This window comes from Mastacembelus armatus, chromosome 8 (assembly GCF_900324485.2).
Source record: "Mastacembelus armatus chromosome 8, fMasArm1.2, whole genome shotgun sequence".
NCBI lineage: Eukaryota > Metazoa > Chordata > Actinopteri > Synbranchiformes > Mastacembelidae > Mastacembelus > Mastacembelus armatus.
In genome coordinates, this window is record NC_046640.1 from 21,796,278 (window position 1) to 21,812,333 (window position 16,056).

General features: G+C 46.3%; 2 protein-coding genes across 3 annotated transcripts in view; both read left to right on the forward strand.

The window, feature by feature from the left end:
- The window catches only part of smurf2 (SMAD specific E3 ubiquitin protein ligase 2), a 40,704-nt gene extending 31,490 nt beyond the window's left edge, over positions 1 to 9,214 (forward strand). The window contains exons 12-19 of the mRNA XM_026324412.1: positions 2,658 to 2,859; positions 4,415 to 4,518; positions 4,770 to 4,884; positions 5,367 to 5,545; positions 5,763 to 6,021; positions 6,101 to 6,302; positions 6,589 to 6,664; positions 6,776 to 9,214. Coding sequence (XP_026180197.1) covers positions 2,658 to 2,859; positions 4,415 to 4,518; positions 4,770 to 4,884; positions 5,367 to 5,545; positions 5,763 to 6,021; positions 6,101 to 6,302; positions 6,589 to 6,664; positions 6,776 to 6,875 — 1,237 coding nt within the window. The 3' untranslated portion in view covers positions 6,876 to 9,214. The remainder of the gene's footprint in view (positions 1 to 2,657; positions 2,860 to 4,414; positions 4,519 to 4,769; positions 4,885 to 5,366; positions 5,546 to 5,762; positions 6,022 to 6,100; positions 6,303 to 6,588; positions 6,665 to 6,775) is intronic.
- A 1,236-nt stretch (positions 9,215 to 10,450) lies between these two features.
- Positions 10,451 to 15,754, forward strand: ddx5 (DEAD (Asp-Glu-Ala-Asp) box helicase 5). Of its 2 annotated transcripts, none has more exons than XM_026325086.2 (13): positions 10,451 to 10,612; positions 11,207 to 11,372; positions 11,467 to 11,563; positions 11,644 to 11,777; positions 11,866 to 11,931; positions 12,171 to 12,312; positions 12,390 to 12,550; positions 12,663 to 12,835; positions 12,914 to 13,024; positions 13,109 to 13,170; positions 13,259 to 13,318; positions 14,611 to 14,845; positions 15,002 to 15,175. In XM_026325086.2, the coding sequence occupies exons 1-13, from the start codon at positions 10,560 to 10,562 to the stop codon at positions 15,033 to 15,035; spliced, it is 1,494 nt and encodes a 497-aa protein (XP_026180871.1). In that variant the 5' UTR covers positions 10,451 to 10,559; the 3' UTR covers positions 15,036 to 15,175. The 2 variants fall into 2 exon arrangements, with proteins under 2 accessions (XP_026180871.1, XP_026180870.1); XM_026325085.1 differs by having other exon boundaries at positions 10,456 to 10,612; positions 14,611 to 14,832; positions 15,002 to 15,754.
- The last annotated feature ends 302 nt before the right edge of the window (positions 15,755 to 16,056 follow it).

Consider the following 16,056-nt stretch of genomic DNA (forward strand, 5'->3'; position numbering starts at 1 on the left):
TTCATGTAGGGATTTTTGTCGTGAGCCTGATTATGCCCAGATGTGTTAAAAATCTCTGTTGTATATGTAACTCTGGTAGGATAATTATTTCACCTCAAAGCCAGGATGTGCGTTTGTTGTTTTAAGTATTATCACAGGAATCATTTCATACAGAGGAAAAATGGATGTCTCTCTGTAGCTCCTAGTGTTAAAGCAGTTAAATAATGTAAAATATTAGATTTGAGCTGTAGAGTGTTTTACATCTCCTTGGCCTTCGATTTGTGAAGTAACATCTTTATAAATTATACATGGCTAAGGTTTAGCCTCAGTCCATTTGAATGACATTAACCCTGTAATAGATGATTCATTGAGGTTTTTTGGCTCCGTTACTGCAAGTACAAAAGGCTGCGGAGGGACTTTCTTACGTGTGACAAAACTCTGGAAAAGATATCAGCAATCATTTCCATCAAGACATCTGCCTTTTATCAAGTCAGGGGTTTTAGAAATTTTCTCCCTTCATGTGCCGTCATCTCACAAAAATGTTTGATTATATATATGTCCATCAAAGTGATAGTTTATTGGCCTTTTTATTTTCTAAAGACACCGCCTGAGCATCCAGAGCACATTTTTGGGTTACATTATCCAAATATCCTCTGATGTTGCAATCTTTTGTTGGATCTGAGCCTTGACTGGTCAAGGTCACTGTTCAGTAGGTAACTGAAGCCTTGTCTGGTTTTGAGACCTGGCTGCAGGACGTCCCGCTGCACGAGAAATAAGTGTCGTTTTCCAGACGTTCGTGATTTGTCGCGTAGCAGAAACATCGTTTTTATTACAGGGAGTTGTCTCTGCGGCGAGTGTTGCAGGTAACACGCACCAGAGCCGTGGTCATCAGTGAGGGCCTGGAACGAGAAGAGGGAACTGTGGTGCACGTTTGCCTGAAACCATGACAGGAAGAAGCAGAGAGACAAAGCAGGGACGCTTGATTTATGGGTTGAAGTGCATGACGATATACTCTATGCCTTCTCTCCACTTCCCTTCCCTCCCACCCTGTGAGTCGTCTGCAGTTTGGGTGCTGTCGGCCGAGTGCCCTTCCTGCCCTGCCTCCCTCCGAGTCTAGTCTGCAGGAAATAAAGGGATTCAAGAGGAGGTCTCAAGTGTCTTATGGGCCCCTGTGGCTTTCTGGGATGGCAGGAAGTGATTGAAAAGCCAAACTAGAATCTACTGGGCACACACCAGAAACCAAGCTCAGTCACTTTGCTAAGGAAAAGCTGTCATTGTGGCGGGCGAAAATGCAAACCACAGGGCGGATACTTCAGAGTCGCAGTCTTGAGCTAAATTAACTCCTGACAACTATATTCTACCATGAAGGAAGCTGACTGACACCTCAGGTTGCTCCTGTGTTTGTTTGCTGCAGGGGTTTGATGTACTGGCCTGATAAAAGTCATGGAGGTGTATTTTAACCTTGGAATCGTGTTAAGTATTAGTGTTAGTAGTACATGCACACAGGCTGACATGTGCGTGCTTCCACCATGCTCTCTGGCTCTAGACCCTGGTGTTTATGACTCTGCTCAGGGCCGAGCACGCCTGCCACCCCCCACTGAAGTTCAAAAGGCGATTGTGCAAGTAACCCTTTAGTGCTGGGCCATAAAGGCTCTTTTGAATATCTGTGTGTGTGTGTGTGTGTGTGTGTCTGTGTGTGTTCAGCGTCCTGTGTCGTCATTAACCACAGTCACACTATTGATGCTGTTTTGATTGTTTCCTCAAAAACATTTAGTTTTATCCATTGGAGTTATCAAACCTAAGTAAGTTTTTAATTAGCATTTAATTTAGCATTTTAGCAGCAGTTAAGAAATGGTTTAAAGTGTTTGGGCTAGAGCCGCAGGTCTTAAGGTAAATAATACAGATCAGTCTTCAGGGGGAAACGAAACAAATTTGCGAGTTTGGGTTCAGGCTCCGACCTGTGTCGCAGGTTCCCCCCTCTGTCTCTACCTGCTTGCACCCCGTGATTTACTGTGGAGTAAAGGCAATAAACTCTTAAAACAATTACACGTATCTGGAGTATGAGCTCTGTTAAATCCCGTTTCAGTCTGCAGGATTTTCTCTCTCGCTGCTCCTGAAGACAAACTCTGAGACTTGTGTGAATGTACCGGTATGACTGTGCGACGTGGCCTCAGTGACCCTGCATCACCTCGAGTGTACATGATGAGTCAAACAGCACAGGATCTATTTGCAGAACTTTGTTTCTGCTCCCTGGTAGAAACTTTTATTTCACTTCTTCTCTGAGTGTGAGACCACCAGGCCTCTGCCAGGTGGGCGGGAGAGAGAGGGAGAGAGAGGGAGGTGGGTTTGTGGGAGAGGGAGATGTGTTACCTCCAGCAATCCCACCTCCACCTATGTCTGTCTGTGAGAGGACGAGGCAGCTGTTTGACTTGATGTGCTTCCCAGATGACCTCAGTGTTTACTCCTCGTTCTGTCAGCGAAGTCTCACTCTCACAAGGCTGTGCTTTCACTTTCTTGGCGTTCCTCATGTTGTTTTTGTACAAGTGTGGTGTTTTTTCTCCAAAGTTAGCTTGTTTGTGTTTTGTATCAGTACATGCACCACCTTTTTTTTTTGTCTTTTCATCTTGTCTCTGCCTGTTTCTGTCTCACTTCTTTCCCGTGCCGCCACTCTCCTCCAGCCGTCAGAACCAGCTGAAGGATCAGGCCCAGCAGGCTCTGGTGTCCCCCAGTCAGCTCCCAGAGGAGGCCGAGTGCCTCACGGTGCCCAAGTACAAGCGAGACCTTGTTCAGAAGCTCAAGATCCTCCGCCAGGAACTGTCCCAGCAGCAGCCTCAGGCGGGCCACTGCCGCATCGAGGTGTCCCGAGAGGAGATCTTTGAGGTGAGGGTGGAAAGAAACAAGCTCAGTCATGTCTCTGTATCATCTGAAGCTCACGAGGGGGGGAGGGGGGAAGGGTGTTATTAATGGTAGTCCAAAGTCGGAGCATAATTTAACCCAGAGGGAAATTTGCTTGTCGTAGCCTGAGCATTCATGAAACTGCTAGAAAAACAGGGAATTGTTATATTTGCTTCCTGCACAAACACCTGACATATATATATATATATATATATATATATATATATATATATATCTTCACTCCCAACTTAAAAATAAAGTCTCCTTCCTCTGAACTCACTCAGTTCATGTTAAAGATTCTCTAAAGGCTTGTTTCTGCCTTCTACGTGTCTGCTCCCATAAAGGTCACTGCCCAGAGCAGTTTGGCTGTGAGAACGATTCCTCTCTCACACACAACGTTATCTACGATGTGTGAAGGCAAGTCAGTTCAAAATCTAAAGCAGACGTCTTGTTTGAGATGAGGATTTTCTCTGGGGAGGAGGGTTTTTTTTTTTTTTCTACATGTAGGAGCTGTGGGGCCTTCATCAGAGCAACAACACCTGCAACAGACTGCGTGACCCTCATAAAATATGCAGTGGAATGTGCTGGAACAGCCACGTCTGTTAATCTGAACGAAGACATTTTTGTTGGCTGATCTCAGCGTGAGAGAGACGGGTGGGGTGGTGGTGGTGGTGGTGGGGTTTTGGGGGCAGAGGACGTCTTGAAGTTGAGCGAGACATAACTGCATAGCTGCTCCAGACCAGCTGGAGCATTAAATTATGACTGAATAGGCCAGTGTTGGCTGGTGGACCGTCAGAGCTGTCTTTATGTACTTTTCGAAGTAGATAAGACGTTTCTCCCACCGCACCTCTCAGCCGACGTCAGTATGTGGAGGGCACGGCGGACCCTGGCTGTGTTATTGTGGTCTTACAGCTGTGTTTATTATAACTGCCCCTAATCCACGTTAAATCGACCCTCTCCCTGACGGTGTGTGCCATCTGCACCTGGGATGGACACCGACTGAGGTGGCGAGATCTCGACCTGGAAACACCAGGTCCACCACCTCAACTGTCTCGGTTCTCGTCTAGGGCGAAGGATGGTGACTGGACCGGCTGAACGGTGCCAGTCCACACCTTCAGTTCGTGTTTTCATGAGTTTAATGTCATTTATGGTTTGCCACAATAAAATCATCTCAAGGCACTTTACATAGAAACCCAGTTAAAGCTCAGTGCATTTCTATGACGACAGTGGTAAACAAACATGGACGGAGGATGACGAATTCTCCTCTGGACCAAAAAAACAGGCTCACCTTTCTTCTGTTTCATGCCACAGCGCCCCCTAGCTTCAACACTCAGATTCCATATCAAAGATTTTGGAAGATGGAAGTGTCAGAATGTTTATATACCAAACATACAGACAATGTTTGGAGCTTTTTAACGTCACTTCCTTTAAAAAGAGTCGGATGATGGATGTTTAATATGATGTTTTAATTAGCAGTTAGGGCAAATGCAGCAGGGTGAGGTCTGAAGTTTGTGTGTGTGTGTGTGTGTGTGCACTGTAGGAGTCATATCGACAGGTAATGAAGATGAGGCCGAAGGACCTGTGGAAAAGGCTGATGGTGAAGTTTAGAGGTGAAGAGGGGCTTGACTACGGAGGAGTGGCGAGGTAAGAGGCCATCGGCCTGTAAACTTCTTACACACAGCTCTGCCTCCTAGTGGCCGAGCACTAAACTACAGGTTAAACAGGTTACTCACTGTTGTTTTGTCTGTTTGGTGGTCTAAAGTTCAGCCAAAGTTTTGTTTTTTTTATTCAAATTTACATTTTTTTTCCTCTGTTCACTCTGAACACTGAGGATGTAACTGATATCTCCTGTTCCTCCCCTGCTGCCTCCTGCCCGTGTGGTGAACTGTTTGCAGGGAGTGGCTGTATCTGCTGTCACACGAGATGCTGAACCCGTACTACGGTCTGTTCCAGTACTCCCGTGACGACATCTACACGCTGCAGATTAACCCGGACTCTGCTGTCAACCCCGTGAGTCACAGTCGCTGCTAAAAACAAATAACGTTTGGGGCTGAATTGCACGGCACTGCCATCCCAGCTCCCATGACCCTTAATGTCTCAACCCAACAGCTCAGATTCTCCAACCAGTTCAGACGCTTTCAGAGACTTGGGTCTTCTGATGTTACACAACTCCAGCACTCCCTGTGTTTGTTTGGGCTGGAGTTGGTCCATTTAACCGATGCAGACATGAGTCTCGTGAACAGATTTCCCCTCGAGTGAAGTCATTTGTTACTGCTGCACTGAGACGCTGCTGTTCGCTTGTTTACTCCTTGTGTCTGTCAAAGGGGAATTTACTGGAAATGACTATTGTGATCTCTTCTTCTTCTTCTGAGTAATAAATTCCAAGTGTATGTTAAAAATAGTCTGGGGGGAGAATTGGGTCTCAGCCCAAACATGTTTGAAAGACTCTGCAGTCTGTTCATTTGGAAACTAAAAATGTTTCGTCTCGGCAGGAGCACTTGTCGTACTTTCACTTTGTGGGCCGGATCATGGGAATGGCAGTGTTCCACGGCCACTACATAGACGGAGGCTTCACTCTGCCTTTCTACAAACAGCTGCTGGGTAAACCCATCACCCTGGACGACATGGAGTCTGTCGACCCCGACCTGCACAACAGCCTTGTCTGGATCCTGTATGTTCAACACTCGTCGCTACACAAATCAATAACCGTATTGACTTTTCTGTGGAAATGAAAGAGAAGTGTGTTTTGGACCAGGATTTAAAACACTAGTATTCCTTGTCCACACAACATACACCAGATGTGAAGACAGCGCCCCCTAGGGTTTTTAAATAGCATAGAATATTATAAAATCAATTCACCAGAAACTGAAATGTTTCTCTCGGTTCAGGGACAACGACATCACCGGTGTGCTGGACCACACCTTCTGCGTAGAACACAATGCCTACGGAGAGATCATCCAGCATGAGCTCAAGCCCAACGGTAAGAGCATCCCTGTCACCCAGGACACCAAGAAGGAGTACGTCCGGCTCTACGTCAACTGGCGTTTCCTGCGAGGCATCGAGGCCCAGTTCCTGGCTCTGCAGAAGGGCTTCAACGAGGTCATCCCCCAGCACCTGCTCAAGGCCTTTGATGAGAAGGAGCTAGAGGTACGTTAATGTCTTCAGCTTCCGTTCGCCTTCGGGTGCAGGTAGTTGGAACATACTGAAATGATTTCATTCCCTGTAGTTGATCGTTTGCGGCCTGGGTAAAATCGACATCAACGACTGGAAGTCCAACACGCGGCTCAAACACTGCACTCCAGACAGCAACATAGTCAAATGGTTCTGGAAAGCCGTGGAGTCCTTCGATGAGGAGCGCAGGGCCCGGCTGCTGCAGTTTGTCACCGGCTCCTCCAGAGTTCCCCTGCAGGGCTTTAAGGCCCTCCAAGGTAAACAGCTGTGCGGACTGTGGCTGTGCATATATGAAACCTGTGAAACAGCTTGATGTGAATAACGGGATCTGACCAGGCTCAGGTTGGTGATGCAGCTGTTGTCACATCATCGGTGTAGTCTTTGTTACGCTCATTGTGCCGTCCAATCACAGAATGGGGTGTGTGTGTGTGTGTGTGTGTGTGTGTGTGTGTGTGTCCGACTGCACTGTTAGTTCTTTCTGTTGAATATTGACAAAAAAAGTGTGTTGAGGCTGTTTTTGCTTAACGACTGTTTCTTCCTCAGGTGCTGCGGGTCCGCGACTCTTTACTATCCACCAGATCGATGCCAGCACCAACAACCTGCCCAAAGCCCACACCTGGTGAGCGGGTTCAGCTTTATCTTCCTTGGCCACATGAACCAGCAGCAAAGTTTTACGTTGTCAGTGGTAAATCACGGTTTTAAAATCTGTCCTGCGCTTCTGTTTTCCCAGTTTCAATCGGATCGACATCCCTCCCTACGAGCATTACGACAAACTGTACGACAAGTTGCTCACTGCCATCGAGGAGACGTGCGGTTTCGCTGTAGAGTGAGTCACCGATGCAGGTAGAGATCAGCAACAACTAGAAGCGACCTGGTTTGGCCGTGACCCCCTTTCCCCCCTCCAATCCAGCCCGACAGGGAGGGAGGGTCATCCACGGTTGCTTCACCCAGGGACACCCGCACTGCCCGGGAACATGTGGCCAAGCAAAGGGAGGGTGGGCGGGCAGGACCAGAAAATGTCACCTGACTCTGGGTTTCCAGACCCTCCAGCCCTCCTCCATGTCTTTTTATCATTGAGGATCTCTTGAGCTGCTAATAACTCAGACTATTTACTAACTCGTGGAACCTGCAAAGTTTGCTGGCTCTATCCATTTTTTTTTCTAAGTTCATTTTAGCATTTAAAAAATAGACTCTGTCCATGTAGCAGTGCTCCATTTTGCCCAACAGAACACAAGGTCGGTCCACTCTGAACCGACATTAACACGACGGTTTGTTTGCATGAGTACAGGGTTAGTACTGGTCACCACAACCACTTGGAAACACTAGATTTGGACACAGAGCGTGCGTGACTGTTCGGGACCTCGGAGTCGTCGGTAATGCCGAGGCCGGAGGAAAAGGAAGTTGTGCAGGCGATGAGACTGAATTAGGCAGAGCCCGACTGTTTACAGGCCTCTCCAAAGACACAGCAGGGACCTCGCTGCATTCCCACAAAACACACCCAATTATTTCCCACGGCTGACAGCAGTTTTATTTGAAATTGAATAAATGAATGAATAGCTTGAAATGTGTTATTTTTATATAACAGGGAGAACTGAAAAGAAACAATAGTCTATATAATATATATAATTTATTGCTGGTATATTTCAGAAACCCCTTTTCATTGTTTCAGAAGAATAAAATAGTTTAAATGTTAAAAGTTACTGTTTTAAATTATAAAAAAAAAAAAAACAATTTGTGAAAACAGAATTAAGCCTGACTGAATTTCACAAACAGTGCTGTGGTTTATTTCTTGACGTAACTTCTCTCATGCTGTACAAGGAGAGGTTTGTCTTAAGGGCAAAAAAAAAAAAATCTTCAAATCACAATGTCCTCTGAGTGCCATAAAATAAACTTTTTGAATGAATGAATCTTTGCAAATATTGAGCAGACCCTTTAAATTCCACTGATTTCATCCTGGAGCTGTGTATGGTGGTGTGACATTTCCCTCCTGTTACTCTTTTTTAACACTTCGTCATTTATAGTGGGGCTTTATTAACATCACACACATGAAATCCACCATTCATTTCCCACAGTAGAGTCCAAAGTCCACAGTAATGTTGTTGTTGGGGGGGGGGGGAAACCCACTACCTTCGAGCCATGTGGTGCTAAATAGCATTTGTCTTATATATCGACAAGCTTACTACAGCTTGAAGTGCACAAGACACTACTCGTGCTCATTAAATGTTCGTGGCCCCCCGAAACGTTTCCAAGTAAAACCAAGAGCTCGGCATTCTCAGGAAGATGTCATGTGTAGGTAGTTCTGTTGTTTGATTTGAAAACCGATGAGAAGCCAATTCGGACCTTTGTTCCCTGAATGTTGAAAAGTCACAGCAAACCATTAACACAACACTTATTGTTGCATGTTTCCATATGTGCTTTTGGTTGAACGTGAATGAGACGAACGCCTGCTTTTACACGGTGATGTTTTTATTTAGAGAAAAAAAAAATGGAGGGGGTGGGGGTTGTTTTCTATGATTAAAGATGAAATTCTTGAATGTTTTCAAATGATGCTGCCTGTCTAGCAATCTCTACGACCGTGGACTGTTCTTACCTTTTGCATACACTTTAAAAAACAACAAAAAGTAGTTCATTTTCATTCTTTTATGTGTATGCAAAGTGAAGGTGTCCTCAGATGGTGCTTTTGTACAGTAATAAGATATTGTTCATTTATGTGGATCAAAACAACCTGTAATTTATCTTTAACTTAAGTAGAAACACAGTTTTTCTCGAACTGAAAAGAGGAATTGCACACGAGCAGAACGAGGTTGCCATGTTGTATTTTAAATGGTGACTTCTGTGCCAGATGAACCTTCACGTTTGAGTCCGGTGCACAAGCTGACATCCCTACTGTCTGTTCCTTCACTACGTCGCTCAGCAGTTTCCCCCTGTAGCTGCCTCTCACCGAGGAACCGAACTTTTGATTAAGCAAGTCAACGTTGAGAGATGCCGCTTTTTGTTTTTGTTTGTTTTTGTTTTGTTTTTTTTAAATAGCATGATCCACTAGCAGGACTATATCTCTCATAGCTGACTGATGCAATTTGATGTATGTTAACACTATCATTTTGTAAGAGTATTTTATTTTTGTGTGTAATTAGTTCTAATTAAACTTGCCTTTTGTCTAACAATGTAAGACCTTGTACAGAGATGTGTTTCCACCTCTTTTTTTATTTTGAAACAGTTGTCACGAAGCTCTTCAAGCCGAGTTCACTGCAGCATTTGTTTACATTAGAGTAATTTATCAGGGGCTTGTTAGTGCCATGTTGGCTGAGGATAAATGTCAAGTGGGGGATGCTGCACATGTCCCCCGACCACCCACTGTGTATCCACTCATACCACTGCAGATTAAAATGTCTGGCAGATGGCTCAGGGGTGGGGGGGGGGTGCAGGAAAACTGGCTAAAATGACAATGACCTGTTTGTAAACAGGGTAACGAGTACGATTTCTGTTGTTTTGTAAAGACGCAACTGCATCATACTAAGGAAACACAGTATTAAACATTTAGACCATTAACACAGCGGCAGAACTGGACTAAAGTTCAGGTAACATCTGTATTTCTTGGATATAATGATGCTTAGTTCACTGACACTGTCCTTAAAGTGACACGGTCAATAGCAAATATAACTATAAATTCAATGTAAATGTGTTTTGGCTGCTTTCATAGAGAACTCAAGGATTTATTTCTGTTATGTGTCTGATCCCATAACCATGTGAAACAAAACAGACTCACTGGTCTTTAAAGTGGCAAAACAGGACCTATTTCTTTTCCTCTGGAATAAACCTCATTTTTCTCACGCATTTTGAATATTAATATAAAAGTTGTACACAAAAAAAAATATAGAATTATTTCTTAACATTTCGTTGCTCACTCATCATACAGCTCACACTAGGAAAAAAATAGTCCGATGTTTGGGTTGGCCCTGATGACGTCATTTACCGTCATAGGAAGCACAGTCAGAGCCGGATCACCGGTTTCTGTCTCTACATATCCATCCGCCAAGATTTGTTGTAATAATCGAACATTTTGTGAAAAAGAAAAACTAGAAAATGTTTTTTGGAGGTTTTTCTTTATAGGATGGTGATTTTTTTTTATTATTTTACGTGGGAATGAATAAAACTTTGGATTAAACTTCGGATTTAACTTAATCGTAACCAACTATTGTTGTTCGATTTTTCTCCTTAAAACCTCACCCGTGTCCTCCTTCCTGTTCTGACTCACTTCATCGCGTGTTTTTAGTGAAGGCTCCAGATGTTGAATTTAGAAAAATTATAAGTTTAAAGTTTAAAAGTTTGTTTGTTTCAGTCGCGAGGAGCTGGAGTTGAGCGCGGCGGATGAATACATCGGAAGTGGGCCTTCCTATCGCTTTATAAGCCGGGCCTCGTTTCGACGTTACCGGCATTTCAGCATCGCCGCCGGTCGGTTTGTTTCTTTCTCGGCGAGTATTTATCTTTTTTATTTTTTACCGTTTGTTTATAAAATGCCTGGATATTCCGACAGAGACCGCGGCAGAGACCGAGACAGGGACAGAGGGTAAGTTCGTTTTCTGGTGTTCCGGGCGGGTTTTGTTGAAATGGCCGACACACCGAGCCGATTAGCGGAACAATGGCGTTAGATGTAAAAATAATAAACGCTATTTAAGGTCCCGCTTTGATTCAGAGTCCACTGTTTTGAGAAAACCGGTAGGTGATGGGTTTTATTTACCCTCACCGGGCCTGTGTGGGCCGGTGAACCGAGCCCGTTGTCTCTGGCTCGGGGCCTCGAGCGGCCTCGTGTCCGGGCTTCGTCAGCGCCGACTTGGCGTCACGTCTCAGCGGAAACAGCCTCACAATCTTGGCCTTAGACGTTAGTTTGTGTTTGTTCGGTCGCGCACACTTGACGGTGTGTTCGTGTCCGGCCCGGGCCCGGTGGAGCCCGCGGTGTCGGGATGCTAACGCTAGTCGGCTCGTCGCCATGTGGCGGACACAAAATGCCGGCTGCTGTTCGGTGGTTCCTCTGCTGGCTGGGCAGGAGATGGCAGCTGGAAATGACGCAGTTCAGTCCGGACTCTTCTTCAAATGCTGCTGCCTCTGTGAAAAAGCTACTTGGGCCCAGTCTTGACCTTTACACCGGTTCTTTTACCCGCAGCTATGGCGGCGGGCCTCCTCGCTTTGGTGGCAACCGCGGGGGAGGCGGAGGGAAGTTCGGCAACCCGGGGGACCGGCTTCGGAAAAAGCACTGGAACCTGGACGAGCTCCCGAAGTTTGAGAAGAACTTCTACCAGCAGCATCCTGACGTCGCTCACAGGGCTCCGGTAAAACACGTGTCTCGTGTGTTACGTAACACAGCTCCCTGCTGTGGTTATATAACAGCTCAACCTAACTTTGCTTCTCTCTTTTCTCTTGTAGCAAGAAGTGGACCAGTACCGGAGGTCCAAAACCATTACACTCAAGGGGAGGGAATGCCCTAATCCCATCATGAAGTTCCATGAGGCCAACTTTCCATGTAAGATCGAGGTGGTTGGAGAAACAGTGTCACAAAGTGAGTTTGGTTCATCTCGGTTAACTGTTGTTTTGTTTTTCCAGCTTATGTGATGGACGTGATCAGCAAACAGAACTGGACTGAACCAACACCCATCCAGGCTCAGGGCTGGCCTCTGGCTCTTAGTGGCAAGGATATGGTTGGAATTGCACAGACTGGCTCTGGCAAAACTCTTTCTGTAAGTGCTGACAGTTGAAATTTCTCGCGGTGGAGACAAAAACTACATCGGCCCCTGCTGATCCCAGTGTCTTGTCTTTGGTTTGCAGTATCTGTTGCCTGCGATTGTGCACATCAACCACCAGCCTTTCCTGGAACGTGGAGATGGTCCCATTGTGAGTCATTTTAATTTACTATTAACTGTGTTTGTGTGTGTGTGTGTGTGTGTGTGTGTGTGTGTTTTCCCTATGTAATGACTTTTATAGCTCAGAAACTGACTTAAAGCTCAGAACTTCCAGTGACGGAGGCAGAACCTCTGGATTTAATTTGTCCACTGGAATAAGAGTCATGACGATGTGTGTAATGTCTGTCTGTCCACTCGCTCACTAAAAAGGTATAATTTTCTTCCTGGCAGTGCTTGGTTCTGGCCCCGACCCGTGAGCTGGCTCAGCAGGTGCAACAGGTGGCTGCAGAATACGGCAGAGCTTCTCGCCTCAAGTCCACTTGTATATACGGAGGAGCACCCAAGGGACCCCAGATCCGTGACCTGGAAAGAGGTATTGTTGCTCATTTCTGCCTCTGTCACGCATCGATTATTCAGAGTTTCGGTTCTAACGGACGACCTCTGTTCAAGGTGTGGAGATCTGCATCGCCACTCCAGGGAGGCTCATCGACTTCCTTGAGGCAGGAAAAACAAACCTCCGTCGGTGCACTTACCTTGTTCTGGACGAGGCTGACAGAATGCTGGACATGGGCTTTGAGCCCCAGATCCGGAAAATTGTTGACCAAATCAGAGTAAGTGTCCTTGGACGGTTTTTTCCTACATTTGCACACATTTAAAACTCTTCTCGTTAGTAGTTTGACTTAACACGTCTTCTGTGTAGCTAACTGTTGTGCTGTTTTGCAGCCGGACCGTCAGACTCTGATGTGGAGTGCGACTTGGCCTAAAGAGGTCCGCCAGTTGGCAGAGGACTTCCTGAAGGAGTACGTCCAGATCAATATCGGGGCTCTGCAGCTCAGTGCCAACCACAACATCCTGCAGATAGTGGACGTCTGCAATGACGGAGAGAAGGAGAACAAGTACGTAACACGAGCATGGTGACTGGGTCTTTACGTGATTTCTAAACCTTCGCTTACTGATCGGCCGTCTCCTTTCAGACTCATCCGACTGCTTGAGGAAATCATGAGCGAGAAAGAGAACAAGACCATCATCTTCGTCGAGACAAAGAGGCGGTGTGATGACCTCACCAGGAGGATGAGGAGGGATGGGTAAGTAGTAACGATAAAGATCCAGCCGCAACATGACTGTTCCTGTTTGGGTATGTACTAACATTCAGTCCTCCCTTTGTGTAGGTGGCCAGCTATGGGAATCCATGGAGATAAGAGCCAGCAGGAAAGAGACTGGGTTCTTAATGGTGAGAATCCACTTCCGACACACTTAACTCACTGATTAATCTGTGCTTTGCACCTCATCTTAACCTGGTTTTGTGTAATTTTTTTCAGAATTCAAATTTGGGAAGGCTCCCATTCTCATTGCTACAGACGTTGCCTCCAGGGGTCTAGGTCAGTATCCTCCCTGAAACTGTCTTGCACTCTTAATGTATTTCAAAAAGAAAGTGTATTTGCTTTCTTTAACTCTTCTGCTTCTTTCTGAGTTTCTCCCCTGACCTGAAGGAGCAGTCTGTATGGCAGGGCCTTGGCATGACAAGCCCAGGTCTCCAGAGGGGGAAGGAGGACTCTTGGAGGTGTCCTGACTGGCGAGGCACGGTCTCCCAGTCGTGCAGATATACAGAGGTGACCAGGCCCAAGTGCAGCATAACGTGCTGGCCTGCCTAAAACGGAGGGGGCGAGTTAAGGGCTGGCCACAGTTCCTCCCCCATACGCTCGTCTGTTCTCTGGCAATGGTTTGGACTGCTTCACACACCCAGGCTCTGTAACTGTCCCAGCTCAAAGCCCAGCTACACTGTCTCCTTTTGTCTTGCATGTATGTTTGGGCCCTGCATTGCAAGCTGTATTAGTCATTTGGAAGGTGCTTTCTGTTGATGAGACCTGTTGTAAAGCATGGGTGGCGTTAATGTTGCAGTTCCCTAAACTTCTGTCGGAAGAGCAGGCTGTCCGATCAGTCATACCTTCACCTCTGTAATGACATGGCTACTGGCGCTTTTGGTGACAGTGGGACATGCTAGTTGGACACAGTTGGACAAAATCCAAGCGCACACTCCTCCCTCGCCTGCGTGTCGAAGTCATGTCGAGACCTGCCAACGAGAGACATTATGATCAAGTGAACACTGGGTCTGGAAAAGTCTTTGCCTTGCCGAGAGCGGGGATGCACTGTTTGTAGGCATCCTGCAAATTGGTTCACATCTACGGTTTCTTGGCACGAGACACTGCAGCTTTGTAGCAAACTTCTGGTTGACAAAGGGACATTAGTGAAGTTCTAGTCAGGCACACCAGGAGGCAGTATAGTGCTGTGTAGGAGACCCGAGGGTCCATTGACAATATGTGGGGCGTGTGCTGCAATGGGAATGGACTAGTGAATGCATACTCCAAAAAAATGGTAAGACTTCTGATCCGTTCTTTGGTTTGACAGGAGGGAGGGAAGGGTTTTATTAGTCTCACAGGATTAGAAGTACTGGAGTGTGCATCGTTTCTCTTTTCCCACCGTAGTCTCCCCGTGGACTAACTCGGTTTGTCTAATGTCAGTTTTTTTGCAGCCTTGTGGGTTTTAGCAGGCCCCCCCCCCCACCTCATGTCAGTACTAACTTTGTTTTTGGTTTGGTTGTTGTGGTGGTGCCGGCACACATCTTGTGCTGTCCTCCTTTCCCTCTTTGCCACACCGCAACACGATCTTACAGATGTTGAAGATGTGAAATTTGTCATCAACTTTGACTACCCCAACAACTCAGAGGACTATATCCACCGCATTGGCCGAACAGCTCGTAGCCAAAAGACAGGCACAGCTTACACGTTCTTCACCCCGAACAACATGAGGCAGGCCGGCGACCTGATCTCTGTGCTGCGGGAGGCCAACCAGGCCATCAACCCCAAGCTCCTCCAGATGGCCGAGGACAGAGGAGGTAAATCTAATTGGTGAGACACAGAAACCGTGCTGTGAACTGCAGCCTTTTTTTCTTTTTTTGTTTTTCCCTGCTGGATGAGTTTGTCTCTTGGGCTTTCTGGTATCAGCCTTTGGTTAAAAGTCTAAATTATTTTATTTAAGAAGCTTTTTTTTATTTTGTTTTCCAGGTCGTTCAAGGGGGGGCAGAGGTGGCGACTATAGAGACGACCGCCGGGATAGGTATTCCTCTGGAAGACGTGATTTTGGCAGTTTTAGGGACAGGGATAACGGTAGAGGGTATGACAACGGACAGAACAAAGCCTTTGGCACAAATACTCAGAACGGAGGGTATGGGGGCAACAACAGCAGTAACGGCTTCAGCGGCGGCAGCTACAGCAGCAATGGACAGGCCAACTTTAACAACCAAACAGGAGCCTTCGGAGGCCAGAACTTCCAGGCCCCGCAGTTCGGCCCCGGAAAGGGGGGCGCACAGAACGGCGTGAGTCACCCCCCTTTCCCCTTCCCGCAGGCACAGGCTCCACAGCAACATCCTCCCCCGCTGGTGCCCTACCCCATGCCGCCTCAGTTCTCGCAGTAAACACCCCACACACTTGAAAAAGTAATTTATTGCTTTTGGTCTTGTTTTAGGTTTGATACTTGATCCACTTTTTTTTTTTATTTTTTTTTTTTAATATTTACACGACAGGGTCACAGACAACTTCAACCTCTATCAGGCCTTTTCAGATCTGCAGTGCAGCAGTAGTGGCATTGCACACGTGTTTCCTATCACTATTTAATTTTACATTCCTCAGTAATGTTTAGTTATGTTTTGTACTAGGCAATTACAAATGTATTCGTTCATGTGTATCGTCGGAAGTGATAAGCTCCCGCCTTGGAAGTGCACTGCATGATCTTTCAAATAAAACAAAAGGTTAAAAACAGTGAAGTGTTCTGTTGTTACTTGACTTTAAAGTCTTATAAGTTGGTACGGACGTGTCTCTACCTGTGCTGTCCAGCAGGTGTCACCTTTCCCAAATGTGTTCCCTCACGTCAGATTCAGTGCAGCGTGTGCTAACCTCCTGACCCAGTGTGACCCTTGATTTGTACAGGACATCATGTGTCAGTGCTGTGATCTGCAGGTGGACCTGATAGCTGCACTGTTCTGCTTTCCTTCCTATTGTTGCCAAAACACCTGCAGCTGAATCAAATGAACCTGCAGATCATACACATTGACTCCTCAACT

Excerpts from the sequence above, each read along its gene's own strand:
- ddx5 (XM_026325085.1), top strand. The coding sequence starts at position 10,560 with ATGCCTGGATATTCCGACAGAGACCGCGGCAGAGACCGAGACAGGGAC. Across the intron at positions 10,613-11,206 it reads GACCGAGACAGGGACAGAGG|CTATGGCGGCGGGCCTCCTC; the intron begins GTAAGTTCGTTT and ends TTTTACCCGCAG. Across the intron at positions 12,313-12,389 it reads GATCCGTGACCTGGAAAGAG|GTGTGGAGATCTGCATCGCC; the intron begins GTATTGTTGCTC and ends CCTCTGTTCAAG.